The sequence below is a fragment of the Corvus cornix genome, chromosome 13, assembly GCF_000738735.6.
Source record: "Corvus cornix cornix isolate S_Up_H32 chromosome 13, ASM73873v5, whole genome shotgun sequence".
Classification (NCBI taxonomy): Eukaryota; Metazoa; Chordata; class Aves; order Passeriformes; family Corvidae; genus Corvus; species Corvus cornix.
Window position 1 is genome coordinate 7,516,488 of NC_046343.1, and position 18,364 is coordinate 7,534,851.

At 47.4% G+C, this 18,364-nt stretch overlaps 2 protein-coding genes across 11 annotated transcripts; one reads left to right on the top strand and one right to left on the bottom strand.

Moving 5' to 3' along the window:
- Positions 1-2,224: 2,224 nt before the first annotated feature.
- HNRNPH1 (heterogeneous nuclear ribonucleoprotein H1) lies at positions 2,225-17,782 on the top strand. 9 transcript variants are annotated; one of them, XM_039559394.1, is made up of 15 exons: positions 2,225-2,325; positions 2,886-2,994; positions 8,951-9,010; positions 9,810-9,947; positions 10,801-10,956; positions 11,156-11,299; positions 12,812-12,950; positions 13,947-14,125; positions 14,360-14,431; positions 14,511-14,644; positions 14,811-14,946; positions 15,111-15,194; positions 15,327-15,377; positions 16,399-16,491; positions 16,998-17,778. In XM_039559394.1, the coding sequence occupies exons 2-15, from the start codon at positions 2,946-2,948 to the stop codon at positions 17,120-17,122; spliced, it is 1,560 nt and encodes a 519-aa protein (XP_039415328.1). In that variant the 5' UTR covers positions 2,225-2,325; positions 2,886-2,945; the 3' UTR covers positions 17,123-17,778. The 9 variants fall into 9 exon arrangements, with proteins under 9 accessions (XP_039415328.1, XP_039415331.1, XP_039415336.1 ...); XM_039559396.1 differs by lacking the exon at positions 2,225-2,325 and having other exon boundaries at positions 2,702-2,994; positions 16,883-17,782; XM_039559395.1 differs by lacking the exon at positions 2,225-2,325 and having other exon boundaries at positions 2,702-2,994; positions 14,532-14,644; positions 16,998-17,498.
- Positions 3,595-8,334, bottom strand: LOC104689701 (deoxycytidine kinase 2). 2 transcript variants are annotated; one of them, XM_039559404.1, is made up of 7 exons: positions 8,036-8,333; positions 7,295-7,410; positions 6,697-6,890; positions 6,336-6,483; positions 5,982-6,097; positions 4,547-4,646; positions 3,595-3,874 (listed from the first exon to the last, which is right to left on the bottom strand). In XM_039559404.1, the coding sequence occupies exons 1-7, from the start codon at positions 8,133-8,135 to the stop codon at positions 3,836-3,838; spliced, it is 813 nt and encodes a 270-aa protein (XP_039415338.1). In that variant the 5' UTR covers positions 8,136-8,333; the 3' UTR covers positions 3,595-3,835. The 2 variants fall into 2 exon arrangements, with proteins under 2 accessions (XP_039415338.1, XP_039415337.1); XM_039559403.1 differs by having other exon boundaries at positions 3,595-4,646; positions 8,036-8,334.
- Positions 17,783-18,364: the final 582 nt, after the last annotated feature.

The following is an 18,364-nucleotide window of genomic DNA, read 5'->3' on the forward strand; positions in this document are numbered from 1 at the left end:
TACATGCAAACATGAGGCACATGCAACACATGTAGCTGAGACATGAAAAATTAACTTTGTGATGGCGGCAGCAGAAGAAAAGGATAACGTTTAGCTAAGAAAGAAAGGGAAGGTGCATGCAGTGATGATGGACAATGAGTTCTGTCATCTCTTCAGTTTAGGTATTTAAGTTCTGATCAATTCTCCCTGTAATAGCAAATGATGAACCATGAAGAATCATTGGTAATTATTTTTTGCATTGCAAAAATATCTCCAAAACCTACTCAGAAATGAGCATCTGCTTCACTTCCAGACACACAAAGTGTCTCCATATGCTTGCATGACTATGGAACCCTTAAACCAGAGCTGCAGATTTTCTCCATTATTTTCTTGCCCTGGAAAGAAGCGTAAGCAAGATAACAAAGAGAGACTGGTATAAACCAGAAAATTCTTGAACAGGTAGCAGGTTTCAAGAGCTTTACTTTGGTCCAGTGTAACACTCCACATGTGTAGTCAGCTTCATGCATCTCTCTGCAAGCTGGACTGGGGCTCCTCTCCATGAACCTGTAGGGAATTCGGGATGTTTCACAGGGGCTGTGACTATCTGACAGATTGCTTTTCCAGAAGATTTCTGCTCTGGAGGCCATCTCTTTGCCCATTTTCTACCTGATGCACTACAACACCCAGCAGGCTGAGCTCAGCTTGGATTACATCCCTCAGTGCCCCAGCTGACTTGAATGAGGCAAAACCTTCTGGGAATGCAAATAGGAAAATGAGAGCAGCTCCTCTCCCCTGCTGTCTGGACAGCAGGTGTGCCTTCCCCATCGCAGGAATGAAACTGAAATTTTGAATCCCTTTCAGGAAATTAACATGTATCCAGAGCTGCAGCGTGAGCTGTGACACACACACTGGAGTTCAACTGGCTCTGTTGGAGGGGAAGGTGCGTCAGGGTCGCACCATAAAACAAAAAGCCAGGTAAACACGATGCTTGAGTTCTAGAAGAAATCATGGAAGGAAGATCCCGTAGCAATGTTTTCAGGAAGATTTTTATCTCCTGTGTCCCTCTCTGCAAGTGCTCACATATCATGGGACCACCCCTATTTGCAAAAGCACTTAACCAGCCAGGGCCTCTGAGGAAAAGGGCTACTCTGTCAGCAGTAATTCCATTTAAATTGTTAATTACTTTTTGTCTTTCAAACACAGCATATACATTGGCTAATCACAACTCTTCTGATAACTGTTTATGTCTTTGCTTGCCCCTGCTGCTCACAGTCATGTTCTTCCCCTGGAAGTGGCTGTACCAAACTTACTGTGGGATATATCAAAGGCAGGTTGAGTTTTTGCCTAAGATTTGTAGCAGTTACATATTTGCCAAAAGAAGTCATATGACCTTTCTTCTAACACTGGAAGGATATCCAGAAATTTTTGTCAGTGTGAACACGGGATGATTTCAATTTCCTAAGAGACCTCTAAGGAGAGGTTTTAAATCAGAATTCTGTTTAACTAAATAAACATCAAGAAAATACTAGGCAAATCAGGCTTCATTTCTCACTGTAAATTAGATAGCAAGAGAACGGCCATTACAGCTCTCTTTAAAGCCATTTAATCACATGGATCATGATGCATAAACAACAACAAAAAAATTTCCGTCCTTTTTCAAATGCAGTAACGGGGACTAAAAATACCAATCAAGACTAGTAAAATGACATATAGTAAATGTACTCCAGTGTATGAATATTAGTACACACTATAAAAAGCCAAAAAATATAATTATCTTGCTGCTAGGAACGCGAAGGCTTCAACAGGGATTAGCAAAGGGATTTGCTTTACACTCACAAACACTCGGCCAGAAACAAAGCTGGGAATCGATGCCACACCTCCACAGTCCTAAAGTCACCTGTTATCTGCTCAATCCCACCGGCTCCCTTGCAGCTATTTTAACCTGAAGTTGCCTCAGCTCATGATTCTTTGCGGTCTGGTTGGGAGAGCGTGATCTGAGGGCGCAGAGGGCGTGTGGGAAGCGGCCATTCCCAGCACCCACTCGGGGATTCCCAGGGGCAGCTCCAGCACAGGAACCGCCTGCGCCAAACCCAAACAGCCCCAGCAGTGCCCGAGCGGGGCCTGCTCAGGCCGGGCTCCGCTCCCCGTGCCCGGGCTGACACACAAGGCCCTCAAAGGTGCGGATGAGCCCCCAAGGCCTCCCCGGCCAGGCCCGCGCAAGCCCCGCCGTGCCCGGCCCCCGCCGCGGCAGGAGGCGGAGCCGAGCCCAGCTGACACCGGCGGCGGGCGGTGCTGCAGTGCGCGGAGCCGCCGATCGCCGCCGGAGCCCCGCGGCTGCAGCTCGCCGTGAGCTGGGGTGCCGGGGGAGCGGGGACGAGGAGGGGGCGGCGGTGCGGGTGTGGGGGGGAGGGACAAGGCCGCCACCCTGTTCGGGAACCGGGGAGCGGAACGGGCGGGGGCGGGACTCGAACCGGAGCCAAGGCGGGGGTGAGACTCGAACCTGGGTCCCCGGGCACTCGAACCCAGGGCCAGCGACGGGCGCTGGGGGCACGGGGGCTCGCGGGACCCCCGGGGCGGTCGCGCGCTCCCCCCTCCATGATTTCCCCCCCCCCACCGCGCGCGCGGGGGGCTGGACGTGACTGGCCGCGTTCAATTTGTCACGCGGCCATTGGCTGGCGGGGGCGGGCGGCGCGTGACGTCAGCGCGCAGCCCTGCGCGGCCGGCGGCCATTTATAGGCGCGGAACAGGCGCTGCGCAGCCGGAGCGAGCGGGTGGTAGCGGGAGCACCGGCGGCTGCATCGCGGCCCATCCCCGCGGGAGTGCTGAGAAACCCCCCGCGGATCTCCGATCCACGTTCCCTGAGCGTCCCTTCGGCCGCCGTTGAGCTTTTGTTTCTGTTCGCGCAGCGCCCGAGCGCCCCCGCCCAGCTTTGTTCTTGCGGCCCCTGCGGGGAAGGCGCGGCCAAGATGGATCCTTGTCACACCGAGGAGACCGAGGGCGAGATCCCCGGCTTGGGTAAGACCCAGCGACGGCGGGCGGGGAGGGGGTGGCGGGAGGGAACCTGGGGGGGAGGGGGGTAGCGATCTGACCGTCGCGGTGCCGCCTGTCCGGGCCCGGTGACGCGGAGGCCCCGCGAAGGCCTCACGATGGCGCGGGGGAGGCGAGGGGGGGCGGCGGGGACGGGCCCGGCCGCGTGCGCCGCTCAACCCCCCCCGCCGCGTGCGTCGTGCCGGGCGGGGCCGCGGGGGCTCTCCGGGGTCGCTGTCCCGCCTCCGCCGCTGCCGCGCCCGCGGGTCCCTCCCCGGGCTGGGGGGGGTGGGGGTGAGATCGCAAACGAGATAAGCGTAAATTACAGTTTATTACAGGTCTAACGTCCAGCCTTAACTAACGTAAATCCGGTGGAAACGGCCACTCAGTAAAGCAGAAGTTGAAAGTAAAGGTTTCTGGACGCCATAACAGTTTCGTCTTAAAATGGTGAACCGTGCCAGTTATTGCAAAACAACCCTGTTTAGCGCCTGCTATCTGTTTACTGGGTGTCGGCCTCTGACAACCGCTGAGCTCCCCCGCGGGGAGAGCCACTCGTGAGGCAATATAACTTTTAAATCTTTATTAAAGAGCAGAGAATATACAGAAAAAAAAAACATTTTCAAAGCACCCCATATTTGTTCTTTTTAGCTGTACAAAAAATTCTATCAAAACCCACACAGATCATACAAAGGGGAAAAAAAATCAAACACCAAACCATATATTAACATTTCAGGCTTACTTTAAAATAAGCTATACAGGTAATACATTTGTTCTTCAAATTTTTGAACACACAGAGTGTTGGGTGAACTTCAGTAACTTGTTATTCAAATTAATTTTCATCTTCTAAAGAAGTCAGGAAAGACTTGACCTATCAGAAAAAAGCATTTGTATTATTTGGTGCACTAAAAGCTAAAGTACCAGGCTTTTCCCTTTTTTCAGGAAAAAATGGTTTGTTACTATAGTTTTCCAGTGATGTTTTGCTCTTACATTTAATTCATGACCTGAAATCCATGTGGGCTTTCAGAGGGTAAAGGTAGAAGATGGCATGCTTCATTGTCTGTTCAAAATGAAGCTATTAATTGCTGGTTTCCATGAGGATGTAATGACAAATACCTTTACAACTGATCATTGTGCTCCCCTTCCCAGTTTATTTAGAGCTGTTTAATTGAGGGAATTAGGCTTGGCTTAAAGGAGTCATTCTTCAGTAATCTCAAATTGATGACCCAGAGCAAGATGAAGAAAATGGTTTATAGGGTTTGCTAGGAGAGCACTTCCTCATGCATTTAGGTATTAGGAGGAGGTGTTTTTTTTCCCATGGACTGGCCAAACAACTCCATAAGAATTTCTTTTGACATTTACTTCCTAAGTCTTGCCTTTCCTTGGAACTGGTAAACATCGTTTTGACTGAAGTGACCTCTGTATTACCACCTTGTTTCCTTAAATGGTTGTTTACTCTCCCTCCCACCTCTGGAGGTGTCACTGCATGCATGATAACTGCAGAAGAAAAGCAGATACAAATCCCCCGACGTTTGATACTTACTTTATCAATTAGGTACTCCTGTTTAATTTTATTGTTCTTAAACTCTTCATTAACATCCAAAACTAGAATAGGAATCTTCTTAATGTTCTCAAAATCAACTCTGTTAAATGGAAGAACATAGTTTGAGTAAAAACTACATAAAATACTGTGTATACAAGACCTCTGCTCTTGATTACCACGTACACTCGAGTTGTTGAAGCTGATGCCCATAATGTAAATATAAAGCCCATGTCAAGTTTGCCCTTAATTGCTCTTCTTATATTTCACAAATCTGGACTCTTAGTATCTCTCTTTTATGTACAAGTGGGGGGAAAGATAGTTTTTACCTTTAGTTCCTTTCTCTCATTCTGGTCACGGAATCAATTACCAGGAACTGATTTTGTAAGATGGAGTATTTTTTTAAAAATCTCCCTTGATCTGTGTCTCCCTCACCTAATCCACTTACCAAGGTGCATTTTTAAAGCTTCCTATCATGGGAATGACCTCTTTAACAGGTTGTAAGACTGGTATTTAAAATGTCTTGGACATAAGCAAGACCATTTTGGCTTCAGTTTAGGAATAGATGGGAAGCAGTAGTTAGTCTTTCTTCTGAGAGTGGAAGGCATTTCTAAAATGCAGTACGTGTGCTGAACAACATTCTAACTTGTGCTTGCAGACTTCAGTGTTCTACAAACACAGGAAGTGCTCGCTTACAAGTTTGGGATGAGTACACAACGTAAACATTCCCAAAATTCCACAGTATGCACTGTCTCCTAAGCATTTGGGTCATTCTGTGTGAAACTTCAGCAAGTAGATCAAACTGATAATGTACTTCTCCTGGAATTGTAGTGCTTCCCATTCAGTAGACTATTTTGAGCTCCTCTAGGGGAAAATGTAGAGTCTGCTTTCATGTTTAGAGATTCCTTAGATGGGAAAGCCAGTAAGAATCAATAAGGAAGTTGAGGAAAGGTGTGCAGAGATCACTCAGTTGCTGATTAGGTTTCTTGTGTGTAACAGGTCTGCCAAAAGCCTTTATGATTATTGTTTAAATTGAAGTTAGGATTAATATTTAAACTTCGGTGAAATACAGTCCTGCTAGTTTAAAGGTAGTTGGGGTCTTGTGTGCCCCTTACATTGCAACACAAATTGTGTGGTGAGAAATGCATGTGATTGGCCCCTGAACACCATTTTAAGTGTCCTACTCCTGTGTCCTTCCAATTAGCAGAATCCATATCCTTGCTGGAGTTACAACTATAAAGCTTCCTAATTGAAGCTAATGCTTAACAAAGGTTTTAAATTAGATGAAGTTCTGTGTCTTGAAGCCTGAAGTGGGTGTAAGTCTATCCAGCTGCCTGAGTGAAGCTAGACTAAATGCTAAAGTTGATAAAACTAAGGTTTAAGGTAGGAAAGAGCCTTGCCTGCAAGTTGAAACTTGCTACAGAAAATGGGTTCCTACCTCATAGTCCGTTCATGAAGCCAGGTTTCATGTTTATAGTGGAGGTTTTCCAAATACTCAAGCTCAATTCCTTGCTCCTCATGTCTTCCCCTCATCTGTAGCCTTTCCATGCATTTCTGAAACAAAAAAAAGAGGAGTATAAACCTGGTCATTAATCATGTGTTGTAGGTCATCAGCTAAATGGATCACGTGGTCCTTAACTTGGAAGGACTAATGCTAGATATTAGTGAGCATTAATTTTAGATGCTTGACTGAGCATAAACGAGTTGAATCTAGAATAACTTTTTTACACCGTCTTAAGCCTCTGGAAAATGAAGTTGGAACTAAAAAGAACTTAATTTTTAGTGAGCATACCTGAGGTGTGGTTCTGAGATAGATCATGCCATCCAGTTCTATATCTGATTGAAACTGATTCAAAAGCCATGTGTGCCAGTCCTGATAAATAGACCACTCTGTTTCATTAATGTTTCCAGACTCGAACAGGTTAGAAGCAAATACGTATCTGCAATGAAACGCATCAGTCTTATGCCAGGAATGACAAAAGTGAACTACCAAAACACTTGTCATTAGAACAGAATGATGATACTGAAAAAAATGCTTTAGTCAAGCCTGCTCCCAGGTATTAGTTTAAATATCAAGTGTTTCCTCAGCTCCATCTTTTTAAAGACCTGGAAGCTGTTAATGTGAGTTCTTACTGTGCTGTGAGAGTAATTACCTGTCACTGTACACAGATCTCTCGAAAAACTGCACTGGATGTTCTGCTTCGTGTAGCTTGGCTGAGACAGGTTTTAATTGTGCTTTTACTCGGCTCAAGCAAGCATAAGTCTGAAATGTGTATGCCCATCTTGTGGGTTTGTCATACAGCATTTGAAGTAAGTTTCCTCCACTCTTCTGAGATGTTGAAAGTTCCTAGAAGACAAGAGAAAAACGTTGATATGAATGTACTGCTTTTCTCAATCCTGAATTCTGGTATTGTGTAAGAATTCATGGCCTTTTTTTTTATCACTAAGAAAATGCTTAGGCATAGGACCTTAGGAACTTTTTTTCTTGAGGTGATGGTGGTTTTCATAACAGCTTCTTTGAGTAACTTGTTTGAGTTCCAGATTTTAGTGTGATTCCTGTGGAGTAGGTGATGTGATTTGGAATATACATTCAGTAGTATCTTGCCTTTACAATTTGAGTGTCTGACCAACTGTGGTATGATAGCGGGGATGACTCTGGCTGCTGCAGACTAAGTATAGCTGGATTTTGGCATAGCTCCCTGGCTGTGTAACTCCCTGCAGTTTCTTCCGACCCAAGTCCTGCGCACCTACCTCATACTCATCCTCAGCTGTCTGGATGTTGCACCACTTAGCGATGGGCTCGGGGATGACCTCCCACTCATCGCTGTGTTTCTCCAGCAGCCTGACAAACGTTGACTTCCCCGCAGCTGCGGAAGATTTACAGCAGTTCAGAGAGGGGTGGGGGTTGATTGCTCTGGGGCTACCGATGGACGTGGGGGGGCAGTTGTGAGGGTTGTTAGCGGCTCTTGGGGCGCGGGGTCGGCCGGGTGCGCCGTGGAGCAAACAGCGCTAATCTGCCGCACCAGAGGGGCCGCGCCCGGCCGGCCGGGCGATAAGGGCGGCCGAGCCGCAGCCGACATTTTAGGAGCTGCCGCGGCGGGCGGAGCTTGGGGGGAGAGCGGGGGAGCGGCCGCGCAGGCGCTGGGACTTGGCGCGGGCGGGCGCGCGCTAACGGGCGTTGCAGCCCGGGACGGGCCAGGGGGCACCGGGAGTTTGTGGTCCCCAGTCCGCCCTGCGCCTCGGTGTGATAGATGGGCACTCTTCCCGCCGGGCTCCCCATCCGCCCCAGCTGTGCTCCGGGTTCGGGTCCTGGTGCGGCTCTCCCTGCAGAGCACCCCGCTGTCCGCAGAGCCGGCTTGACGAGCGCCACAGCCGCCTCTCTCTCTATCTCCCCCAGCATCCCAGCCCCTTGGGGTGCTCCCGGCCTGGCGCCCTCCCATCCCTCCTCCGACTTCCCTACCGCTCTGAGCTTCCCCGCGCCGCCCAGCTCACCGATGTTCCCCTCGATGGAAACCTTCCTGAGGCGCTTCTGGAAGCTGGATTCGAGGGAGCCGGCTGGGCTCTGGCAGTGCCTCTTGGCCGGGGTGGACATGGCGGTGCCGAGCGGGAACTTAAGGAGTTCCCAGATGCTCCAGCGCGCTTTAAGCGTCCCGCCAGCCGATGGGCGGGATGGCCGCTTCCCGCCAGTCCTCCCCGGGAAGAGGCGGAGGCGCTGCCCCCTCCCCTGCCGCTCCTGCCCCGCTCCTGCCCAGTTCCTACCGCGGCGGTGTTTTAAAATGGGCGTTCGGCAAGTGAAATGGAGAAGAGAGCTTTGTGCAGGAAGTGGCTGTAGCAAGGTTCCACTCACTGATTTAATTTGCATTACTGTAAACAAGTTCGCCATGTTGTTTGATTTACTTACGTAAACTTGAGCATGCAGTTAAAAAAAAAAAAAAATTGTCAGGAAGCCTCCAGCTGTGGGGGTGGGGTAGTTAGTAGTCCGGAACACGTCAGTTACGTGAGAGATGTGGTGCAGTGTAGGCTCTCAGTCTGTTTTGGTACTAACTGGAGAAGAAACACTCGTGGGTGAATGGTGTTCATGCAGAGACTGCTCAGAGCAGCTTCTGGGCTCCAAATATCCGTGTCAGGGACTCCAGGAGCCTGCGTAAGTCTAGGCATGGGCCCTCTATCACCCGCGTAGACAAGTTGAAACATGAGCTGCTTATTCAAGGGGAAAGGGGATGGAGGATTCTTAGATGATGAGTTATTCCAGTTTCCTCTTTCCTCCTCGGTAATACTGAGATTCAGGGTGAAATCTAGCTAGGTCTGGTGTGTTTGGAGGAAATGGGAGGGAATTAACTTTTCCTTTATTTTATGATAATTGTGACCCATTGTCTCTTCTTTCCCCATCTCCTCCAAACACACCAGGCTTCAGTGACCGAAGCGAGCAGATTGTTTCACGTGGGGTAGCGTCAGCCTTTGAAGCTGGTAAGTGCTAGTTCCCACACACGGTGTGTGCAGCCAGAGCGCTCCGCTGTCCGCGCCACGCGGGAGCCGGGACGGGTCGGGGCGGGGGCGGCAGAGCGCGGAGCATGCGCAGTGCGGCGAGCGGCGCCCAGGGCGCGCGGGGCCGGGGCTTTGTTCGGCGCGGGCGGGCGGGCGGCGCGTGCGCACAGGCGGCGCGCGGGCACGGGCAGCGCGTGCGCACGGGCGGCGCGCGGGGTCTCGGGGCGGGGCCGGGCCCCACCGGTGCACACGCGCCCCGCACCCGCCCCGGCCACGCCGCAGCCGGTTCCGTGCTCGGCGCAGGGCCCGCGGTGCTCGGTGCCCGCTCGCCACACGCCGTTATTTGCGAGCCGGCCGCGGGCGCTGCGCCATCGCCGGGGGCCGCGGGCACGCCAGGGCGGCGTCTGGAACCTCGCTCTTTGTGCGGCGGAAGGCCCGGCCCAGCGGAAGCGGGAGCACCCGCCGCCATTTCCTAGCGCGCTCTCGCCACAGGCTCGCCCGCTCGCTGCCGCCTCACCGGGACTAGGCGCTCTCCGGACAGCGGATCAGGCTCGGAGCCCTAGAACCAGCGCGGAGCCCCACCATGTGTGCGTGCGGGGAAGGGGCAGGGCGCGGGCCGGGGGCGGGAGCGGCGCCGTGTGTGTGAGGCGGCAGCGCCCGAGGCAGAGGAGGCTCGGGGAGGGCCGGGGCATAGGCCAGGGGGGCCGCCGGGCGCTCTGAGGGGGTGCGGGTGGCGGCCGTGCTGAGCAGCATCTCAAAGGGCCCGTTCTGGTCTTTCCAGCAACCACAGAAGCCGAGACGGAGCAGAGCCTCACTCCCAATGTGATGCTTAACACGGAGAGCAGCGAGGGATATGTGGTGAAAGTCCGGGGGCTGCCTTGGTCCTGCTCCACCGAGGAGGTGCAGAGGTTTTTCTCCGGTAAGTGGGGCTGTGGGGGAATAAGAGGGGTGGGAGAGGGGCCGGGCTTTGCTGTCACTTCTGGGTCCCTTCCCAGGGGCACTGTGGCAGAGGGAGCACTGTAGCGAGTGATTCCAGCAGGCATTCAGTGAAGTTTGTAGTGCAACAAGTGCTTCAGCCAGAACCTGGTATGCAAAGCCACGCTTGTGCTAGCACAAACTCAACACAAAGGGGCTTAGTCTCAGAGTTGCTGGAATAGCCACAGCTGCCTTTGCTGCTTGAGCAACCAGGAGAGAGAAGCTTCCATTTTAAAGTTCAACCTGAAGCAAGAATTTTGAAGCTAAATCAGTTTAGTTCTTGGTGTTGTCCCAACAGACTCTCTTGTTAAGTGTTTAGTGTGTGTGTGTCCCTCCCCAGATTATTAGTATTCTGCAGTAGTAAATAGCAGTGATAAATACATGCTTTTGGCAGAAACTGGAGCTTTTAAAACAGCGTCAAGAATTTGGCATATTGGATTTGGTTCTGATTTAGTTTATTACACTTACACTGATTGTTATTATTTCTTATTTTGTGCTAATAAGAAAGTTATGATCAAAAGCAGGTAGTACATTCAACTTGAGGCAGAAAAGCTTTGGAAATAGCTAATTTGCAGTCATCCTTAATGTTGATCTGTAGGCTTGACTAGAAGGGTAACTTCAGTTAGTCTCTTTAGTTAATTGCTCATTTTAAAGTTGTAACAAGAATGCTGCTGGTTTTGTTGCATTGATATAACTGATACTCAGTACATTTTTCTTTTTAGGCTCTCTGAAACTTCTAAAGTAATACTGTTCTTGTAATAATTAACCTTATTCTGGCCTTCCTGTTTTGTTTTCAGATTGCAAAATTCTGAACGGGGCTTTGGGTATCCGTTTCATCTACACCAGGGAGGGCAGACCAAGTGGAGAAGCATTTGCTGAACTTGAGTCAGAGGAGGATGTGAAATTGGCCCTGAAAAAAGACAGAGAAACAATGGGACACAGATATGTTGAAGGTTTGATTCAGTTGGTCTAGTAACTGACTACGTTGTGTTTGTGCTTGATGGGTTTTTGGTTAACTGCTTTTTTGTCTCTTTAAAATGCATGTGAAAGGACAAATGGACTTGCATATCATAAGTTGACTAGTTTCAAGGCAAATGACTTTAAAAACTCCTGCTTATTCCAGAATGCATTAATTCTAAGTGCCTTTTACAGTTTTCAAGTCAAACAACGTTGAAATGGATTGGGTTCTGAAGCATACTGGTCCCAACAGCCCTGATACAGCTAATGATGGTTTTGTACGTCTTAGAGGACTCCCATTTGGCTGTAGTAAAGAAGAAATTGTACAGTTTTTTTCAGGTATGTGGGATAAAAGTAGTAGCTATAGCACTACTGGTTTATACTAAAAAAACCCCAGCAAACCAAACAAGCATGGATTGCCCAGTAGTACTTCCAACAGTATTATCATGGGTGTTAAAAGTAAATAAACCAATTCTGCACTAAATTTCTGGGCTTGAGGAATCCTTTGGATCACTTCCTAACCTAAAGTACTTGATAATTAAGTAATTTAGGGAATGCCAAAAAGCTGCTCTAATTTATACTCTGTGAGACATACTGTTCCAAGTAAGGATTGTAGAAAAGTGTCTTGCTTTCCAAGTAAAGCTGAACAGTTCAGGTGGGAGGATATTTCCATCCTCAGTCTTGGCTGGTTGGCCCTGATCAGTGAAGGATGTAGAATACCCTAACCACTGGGCTCTGTGTGAGGAGCAGGTTCTCAGTAAGGGCCCATGACCTCTTCCCAACATAGAGTTAGTATTGAATGAAATTCCAGAGAAAAACGACCTGCTGAACTCTACCCAAGAACAGATTTCCACATTTGCCCCTTTCTCTTCCTGTGGGGAAAAAACTCCACCAAACCCTTGATGTTGCCTAGCTCAAAGTTTTTGTGGATGAAGAGATAATGTCTTGTTTTGACTAATTTTTACTTTTTTGCAGCTGTTTTATGTTTTACAAACTGGAATTAGACCATTAAAATGTCTAAGAATTAAATCTGTTGATTGTTTAGGATTTCACTTGTTATTATTTTCAAAATATTAGGTTTCTAAATGTTTTGCTATAACAAGATATGATTGAGCTTACTGTTTTGTTTTAAAATACAGTAGAAACATTTCCAATTTTAAAATCTCAGAACTTGTTTTTTGTTTTCTGAATTGGTGATGTGAACAAGAGCAATTTCTAAGCATATGCATTTTAAGCTGTTTTTTTCCTTACATGGTGAAGTAATTCAAGCTTTGTAAGTTGTTAATGTACTTAATATGCAAAATGTGTCTCTTCTATTCAGGAACTAATACTTGAAAATTACTTCATGATTTTTTTCTTAATTAAGTGCTTCTAAAGATTTAAAAAAAATCAATGCTGAAACTTGATGTTTGCATAAGACTTAATTATTTTACCTGAGTGACTTCTAGTAAAATTACTTGTTCTGTATAAAGCTGTTTAACTTGCTGTGTTTGAATTTAAGTTCTCTTTAAAAGTTCATCTTAAATACTTTCACAGAATTGACGAGGTTTGTAATGATGTGTGAAGTTCTTAACACACCCTGCATTAGATGCCTTCTCTGAGGGGCTGTCCCTGACCCTCAGAGCATTTCTGAGCTCTGCAGGGTGGGTTAAGAACCTGAACTGAATGGTATGTGATCATGGAGCTCTTTGTTGACGTGCCATTTTTTATTCTGGTGTTCTAGAATCAACATACCATTCACTTAAAAGTGTTTAAATTCTGGTATTTTTAAAGCTATAAGAAAAAACTCATGACTGGGCTTGTGATGTTAATATTGCCCCCCTACTGGGGTTATTTGTCCTTGGGTTGAAGGGTTGGAAATCGTGCCAAATGGGATAACATTGCCGGTGGACTTCCAGGGGAGGAGTACGGGGGAGGCCTTCGTGCAGTTTGCTTCACAGGAAATAGCTGAAAAGGCTCTAAAGAAACACAAGGAAAGAATAGGGCACAGGTGGGGATGGATGGTTGGTTGGCTCTGTCACTTTTCTTATGGTAAACAATTAAATCCATATTCTCTCTTCTGAAAGTGTTAACAGCCAAATCAAAATAGTATTTTGGTCTCTAACTCGGTGATGAGTGAAGGCATTGATTGCTACAGCGCACGTGGCACAGACTGTTTAGATCTACCCAAAAATACAAGATAAAATTGGGCTAAACTAAAATGTATTTTGGAAAATGAGTAATAACAGGCATTCAAAACTATAGCTTGGAAATGACAAAGTTGAGAGACTATGGCTTTAACTTCTCAAATAGCACCAATTCTGCCTTTAGCTCTAAAGACATGCACAGTATTCTTACTACCATAAGAAAATGTGATACTTTCTAAACTTGTTTTATAAGTTGAAATGTAACAAATTTACTTACTTGTATTAATCTTCAATGTAATAAGCATAGCTTTCAAGAAATTGTCACAAAGGGTTTTTATTCTATTTTACTTGTGACTATTTTTCATTGAAGCATGCACCTTGTGCCTATGCTGAATCACTGAAGCACAGGCTGGGTTCAGTAGTACATGCAGAGCTTTTTGTGGCATTCTGATGGGTTAAACTCTCGGTGGAGATCGGGTTTTTAACCCTCTGTTTCCGTTGCCTTGAGCAACAGTGCTGAGTTGAGTGGACACCAGTCCCTCCTACATTGTTTGACTAACACCTTAAACTGGGGGGAGGTGGGTGGGGAATCTGTATTGCTCCCCCACCCTTAAGGTTGGGGTACTGCAAAGTATGAGGAGCACATAAACCCTTCAGTAATTTTAATTTCTTGAAAATACCCTGATTTAAATGTAATGTAGTGCTTTTAATAGAATGTCATTGCCTACATAATGTAAGGAAACCTGGCTTAAAATTACTGCCAGTGTCAAGGCTATGACTAAATGGCTTGTTGTAATGTGAAGTTGTGGTGGTTTTGGAAGGCAGCAAAGACTGACTTCTCCCTGTGCAAACACTTGTAGGTACATTGAGATCTTCAAGAGTAGTCGAGCAGAGGTGCGCACTCACTACGACCCTCCCCGCAAGCTGTTGGCAATGCAGAGACCTGGTCCGTACGACAGGCCCGGCCTGACGCGCGGATACAACAGTCTGGGTAGAGGAAGTAGCTTGGAGAGAATGAGGCGTGGAGCCTACGGAGGAGGTAAGTGCACGGAGGCCCAGGGAGCTGCTCGTTTGAAAAGCAGCAACTCTTGGACCTGGTAGTGTCTCCCCAGCTGTGTATGTGTCCTTGGCCTTAATTCTTGTAGAAGAAATGAAATGTTGTTGTAGTTGTTGTTTGCAGTTTGTACTGTGTATTTGGATCTTTCTGTAGTCGAAATGAAAATTTATTTGGATCTTTGTGTAGTTGAAATGAACATGTCCAATCTGTTTCTAGGTTATGGAGGTTATGATGACTACAATGGGTATAATGATGGCTATGGGTTTGGTTCTGATAGATTTGGAAGAGGTAAGAGATCTCTAATAGGAACAGTAACTGAACTTACGACATGTCCCAAAAGAAACTAAAATACATCTGAAAGACCTAGAATGGACTCTTTTCTCCGCAGGGATGTCGGACCACAGGTACGGCGACGGATCATCCACCTTCCAGAGCACGACCGGCCACTGCGTCCACATGCGAGGTCTGCCCTACAGAGCCACGGAGAACGACATCTACAATGTGAGTGCCACATGCTGCTCCCCAGTGCATGGCTTCAGGTCCCAGGGTCCTTGTGGGACATGCTGGCTGCACTGCAGTTGGAGTGTTCCTCTGGAGAAAATGGCTTGTTGTAAACCCGAACTGTTGCATTGGTGCGTTTTAATCTGTGTGACTGTTCTGTGCGTAGTTCTTCTCACCTCTGAACCCTGTAAGAGTACACATTGAAATCGGACCAGATGGCAGAGTAACTGGAGAGGCAGACGTTGAATTTGCCACTCACGAGGACGCAGTGGCTGCTATGTCCAAAGACAAAGCAAATATGCGTAAGTCTGACTGCTCGGAATAGGTGGCTTTAGGGAGCTGACAGCACTGCACTGTAGTGAATCTCCTGCAACTGGAGTGCCAAAGATTTTACTGCAGCTTCACTTGCAGTGAGCTGCATGGGTTTGGTGTGAAATGCTCTCACAGGAAAACTTCCTTCTTCCAGAACACAGATACGTAGAACTCTTCCTGAATTCTACAGCAGGAGGAACTGGTGGTGCCTATGGCAGTCAGATGATGGGAGCAATGGGTATGTAACAGTCTCACTGCACTTCCAAACAAGCACTTCCTATTGAAGGAGGCTGGCTCGTTTTGTACAGCTCCTGCTTATTGTGTGCCTGGCATCAAAACTGAAATTCAACATTCTGTCTTAATCACACAGTCAAGGAATCGGAAGGGGTAGTCCAAGATTGGAACACTAGCACATTGCCAGGTATATGAACCTTTTGGGAATACATTTGAGTTTTAATAGGTTGAATTGACTTGTGGTGCTGAGTGTGGTGTGCCTGGTGGGATGCGTGGCTTCTTGGAAGTGTGGTAGTGGAAATTCTGGGAGATGCCTGTCCTTTTTATTCTCCTTCCCTATTGGGGACACCAGAACATAGTTCGGTGATGGAGGATGTATCTGTGGCACGTGACCTGCCATTCAAGCTGAGTCTTGGTGGTGAGGGAGAGAGATTTGGAATTGGGAGAAACTGTCTGAATTGCTCTGGCAAACCTCAAAATCGCTTAAAAATATAAAATGTGTGTTTGCAGCACAAGTCTTTAATGCCTGTTGCTGTTGTGCCTATAAGACAGATACCCTCCTGACACCGAGCTGGGCTGGTTTCAGAGATGAAGGTGGGGTTGGTTTCTGGGGGGCTCCTTTCTTGAGGGTGCTGGGGTGGGGGTGTGTGGGTACACTGCTGCTTTTATAGTACTTGGTTACAAAATGTTTGAAGTTCTAATGCTGATACTGAAACTACAGAAAGGAGTGTAGACAAGTGATGAGGTGAAGAGCAGTTGTTAGTTTAAACAGAGGCGTCTGTGTGCTAAACCACAGCACTGCTGTGATGTGATGCACAACCAGTCTGGAGCAGGAGTAAGTCTGCAGGGCCATGTACAAATGAGTGACTCCAGTTAATGGGCTGCTGTGCTTCTGGAAGGGCAACACTCCTGTGTGAGGTCACTTAAAGCCAAGTTTAAGTCTTTTGGGGTATGTTACAGTGCAGATCAGTCCTGTTTACTATAGTCCATAGAAATTGTAAAAGTAACTTCTAAAGTTCTTGTTGCTGCTTGATTGCAGGGATGTCTTTAGAAACCCCATCACTTTCCTTGAGCATGTTAAACTTCCCTTGGTGTGAGCAAGGTAGTGCCAGAGTGCAGGGGCTGTTGGTTGGGTGAGGGCTGGGTTTGTTGATGATGAGCAGATCTTGACTGGCAAGTTTTTAATGTTTTTACTCTTAACTTAAAAGGGAGCCAATCCAGTTATGGTGCTCCAGGCAACCAGCAGCTGAGTGGGGGTTACGGAGGAGGATATGGAGGTCAAAGCAGCATGAGTGGCTATGGTAAGAGCATTTCTTTTCTGGTTTCCATTGGGCCAGGTGCAGCTGGCTTAACATGCCCTTCACTGGTGTTGAAGGGTTCTGTTATAACTTGGGCAGCACAGGCTCTGAAAATTGAAGATGTGGCTACTGTGAATGTTGGGGAACTGGGGGGGAATCTCCAGACTCGCATTGCTCTGGTCACTTCTTTTCTTAATCTGAAAGCTGGAGACCAGCTTTGTTTAAACACATTAGAAGTGGGGGAGGGGGTCATGGGAGGCTGGGTCCTCCCTATTCCCCCAGAGCAGTGGTAAAGCTCTGGATTGGGAAGGGGGGTGGTGAGGCAGAGCTCGTGCTGTCGTTGAACATCCGGTAACTGACTTTGGGTACGGAGCTGTAAACTGACACTTTGCAGCGTTGGGCACGGTAGACGGTATTTACGAGGTGGCCCAGCAAGGACAGGCGTTGGGGCAAGGATGCTTCGAGTCGGCCTGAGGCAGCTGTGAACCTGCTGTCGGTTTCCCCCTCAGACCCCGGGAGCCAGGGCGCCATGAACAGCAGCTACTACAGCAGTGGGAACCGCGCATCCATGGGAGTGAACGGCATGGGCGGCATGTCCAACATGTCCAACATGAGTGGTGGCTGGGGAATGTAACCAATCGCTGACTTTTGGTCACATCTTTTTTAAAAAACAAAAAAACAAAAAACTAAGTTTAACAGTTTTGCAATACGAGCTTGTGATTTATGCTTTACTGTAAGTGAATTCAGGATTGTTTTAAAACCTTTCAGGTTCAGTATTTTTGAACATACAGAAATGAACATTCATCTAGGATGTAATAACCAAGTAAAGACTATAACTGTTAAACAATTTGGAGCGTTTCTCAAGTTAGTTTTGTTGTAGGAGTGTATTTAAGCAGTAAGCGTATTTAGGTTAAAGCTGTTTGAATTATGTTAAATGTTGCTCTTATACCATATTACATCCAACACTGTTTTGAATACATGTTGAAAGAGACATGCTTTTTTGTAAAGAACCAATATAGGAGCTGTGTCTGAAAATCAAAGTGAACATTTGGCATGTTAGTTCTAGTTTATTTCTTTTAATATCCTGTAAGGCATGTTAAAGCTTTTTTTTTTTTAAGTTAATGGGGGAAACATGTTGAGACGCAATACGGCTACTTTAGGATTTTGGTCTTGGTGTTCGTATAAAATTCTGAGGCCTTGATTTAATCTTTCATTGTATTGTGATTTCCTTTTTAGGTGTATTGCGCTAAGTGAAACTTGTTAAATAAATCTTCCTTTTAAAAACTGGAACTCACTCCTTCTTGGCCTCCAGCTTCTTGTAACTGCACTTGCACCCGTGTCCTCTGACTGTTGTGCTCTTGCCATGCAGCTGCTGAGCAGTGACTCCTCACTGAGCACTGACCCTTAGAGTGTTACTGTGACAACTGGGGGGGAGCAAAGGAAACCACCCCCACTGCTGGGGGTGCCCAGTGTGCGTTGGTTCAAAGCACTGCATGGCTGTGCCCTGGGCAGGGGTCTGGGCCCTGAAACTGCTGGGGGGGGTGCGAGGTGATGCTGTACTTTCCTGTAGGCATCAGTGGACGCAGCAGCTTACTGCAACCATGTTTCAATAAATGCAACTTGTCAAACATCCTGCTTAAAGATGTGGTTTTGTAAGCAACTTAGTTACAACTTTTTTGAGCACTGCAACTTCCCCTGAAACAATAATGGAATCTGCTTCTGTACAGTGCCTGTAGTACTTTTATTTGCCCTTGGTACTGAACCGTTTTTCCTGAAGGGTTGGGAACCTGAGGCCCCTTTCTACAGTGACAGAAATGTCCTCCTCTTCTGTAATAGGGGAGCTCTAAGGGCGGAATGCTGTCTGCCATGAAAGCAA

Coding starts and splice junctions, on each gene's coding strand:
- HNRNPH1 (XM_039559394.1), top strand. CDS start 2,946: ATGGATCCTTGTCACACCGAGGAGACCGAGGGCGAGATCCCCGGCTTG. Junction 9,948..10,800: donor GGTGCAGAGGTTTTTCTCCG/GTAAGTGGGGCT, acceptor TTTTGTTTTCAG/ATTGCAAAATTCTGAACGGG. Junction 14,947..15,110: donor CAAAGACAAAGCAAATATGC/GTAAGTCTGACT, acceptor TCCTTCTTCCAG/AACACAGATACGTAGAACTC.
- LOC104689701 (XM_039559403.1), bottom strand. CDS start 8,135: ATGTCCACCCCGGCCAAGAGGCACTGCCAGAGCCCAGCCGGCTCCCTC. Junction 6,891..7,294: donor CAGCTGAGGATGAGTATGAG/GTAGGTGCGCAG, acceptor CTTGTCTTCTAG/GAACTTTCAACATCTCAGAA. Junction 6,484..6,696: donor AGATCTGTGTACAGTGACAG/GTAATTACTCTC, acceptor GTTTCATTGCAG/ATACGTATTTGCTTCTAACC.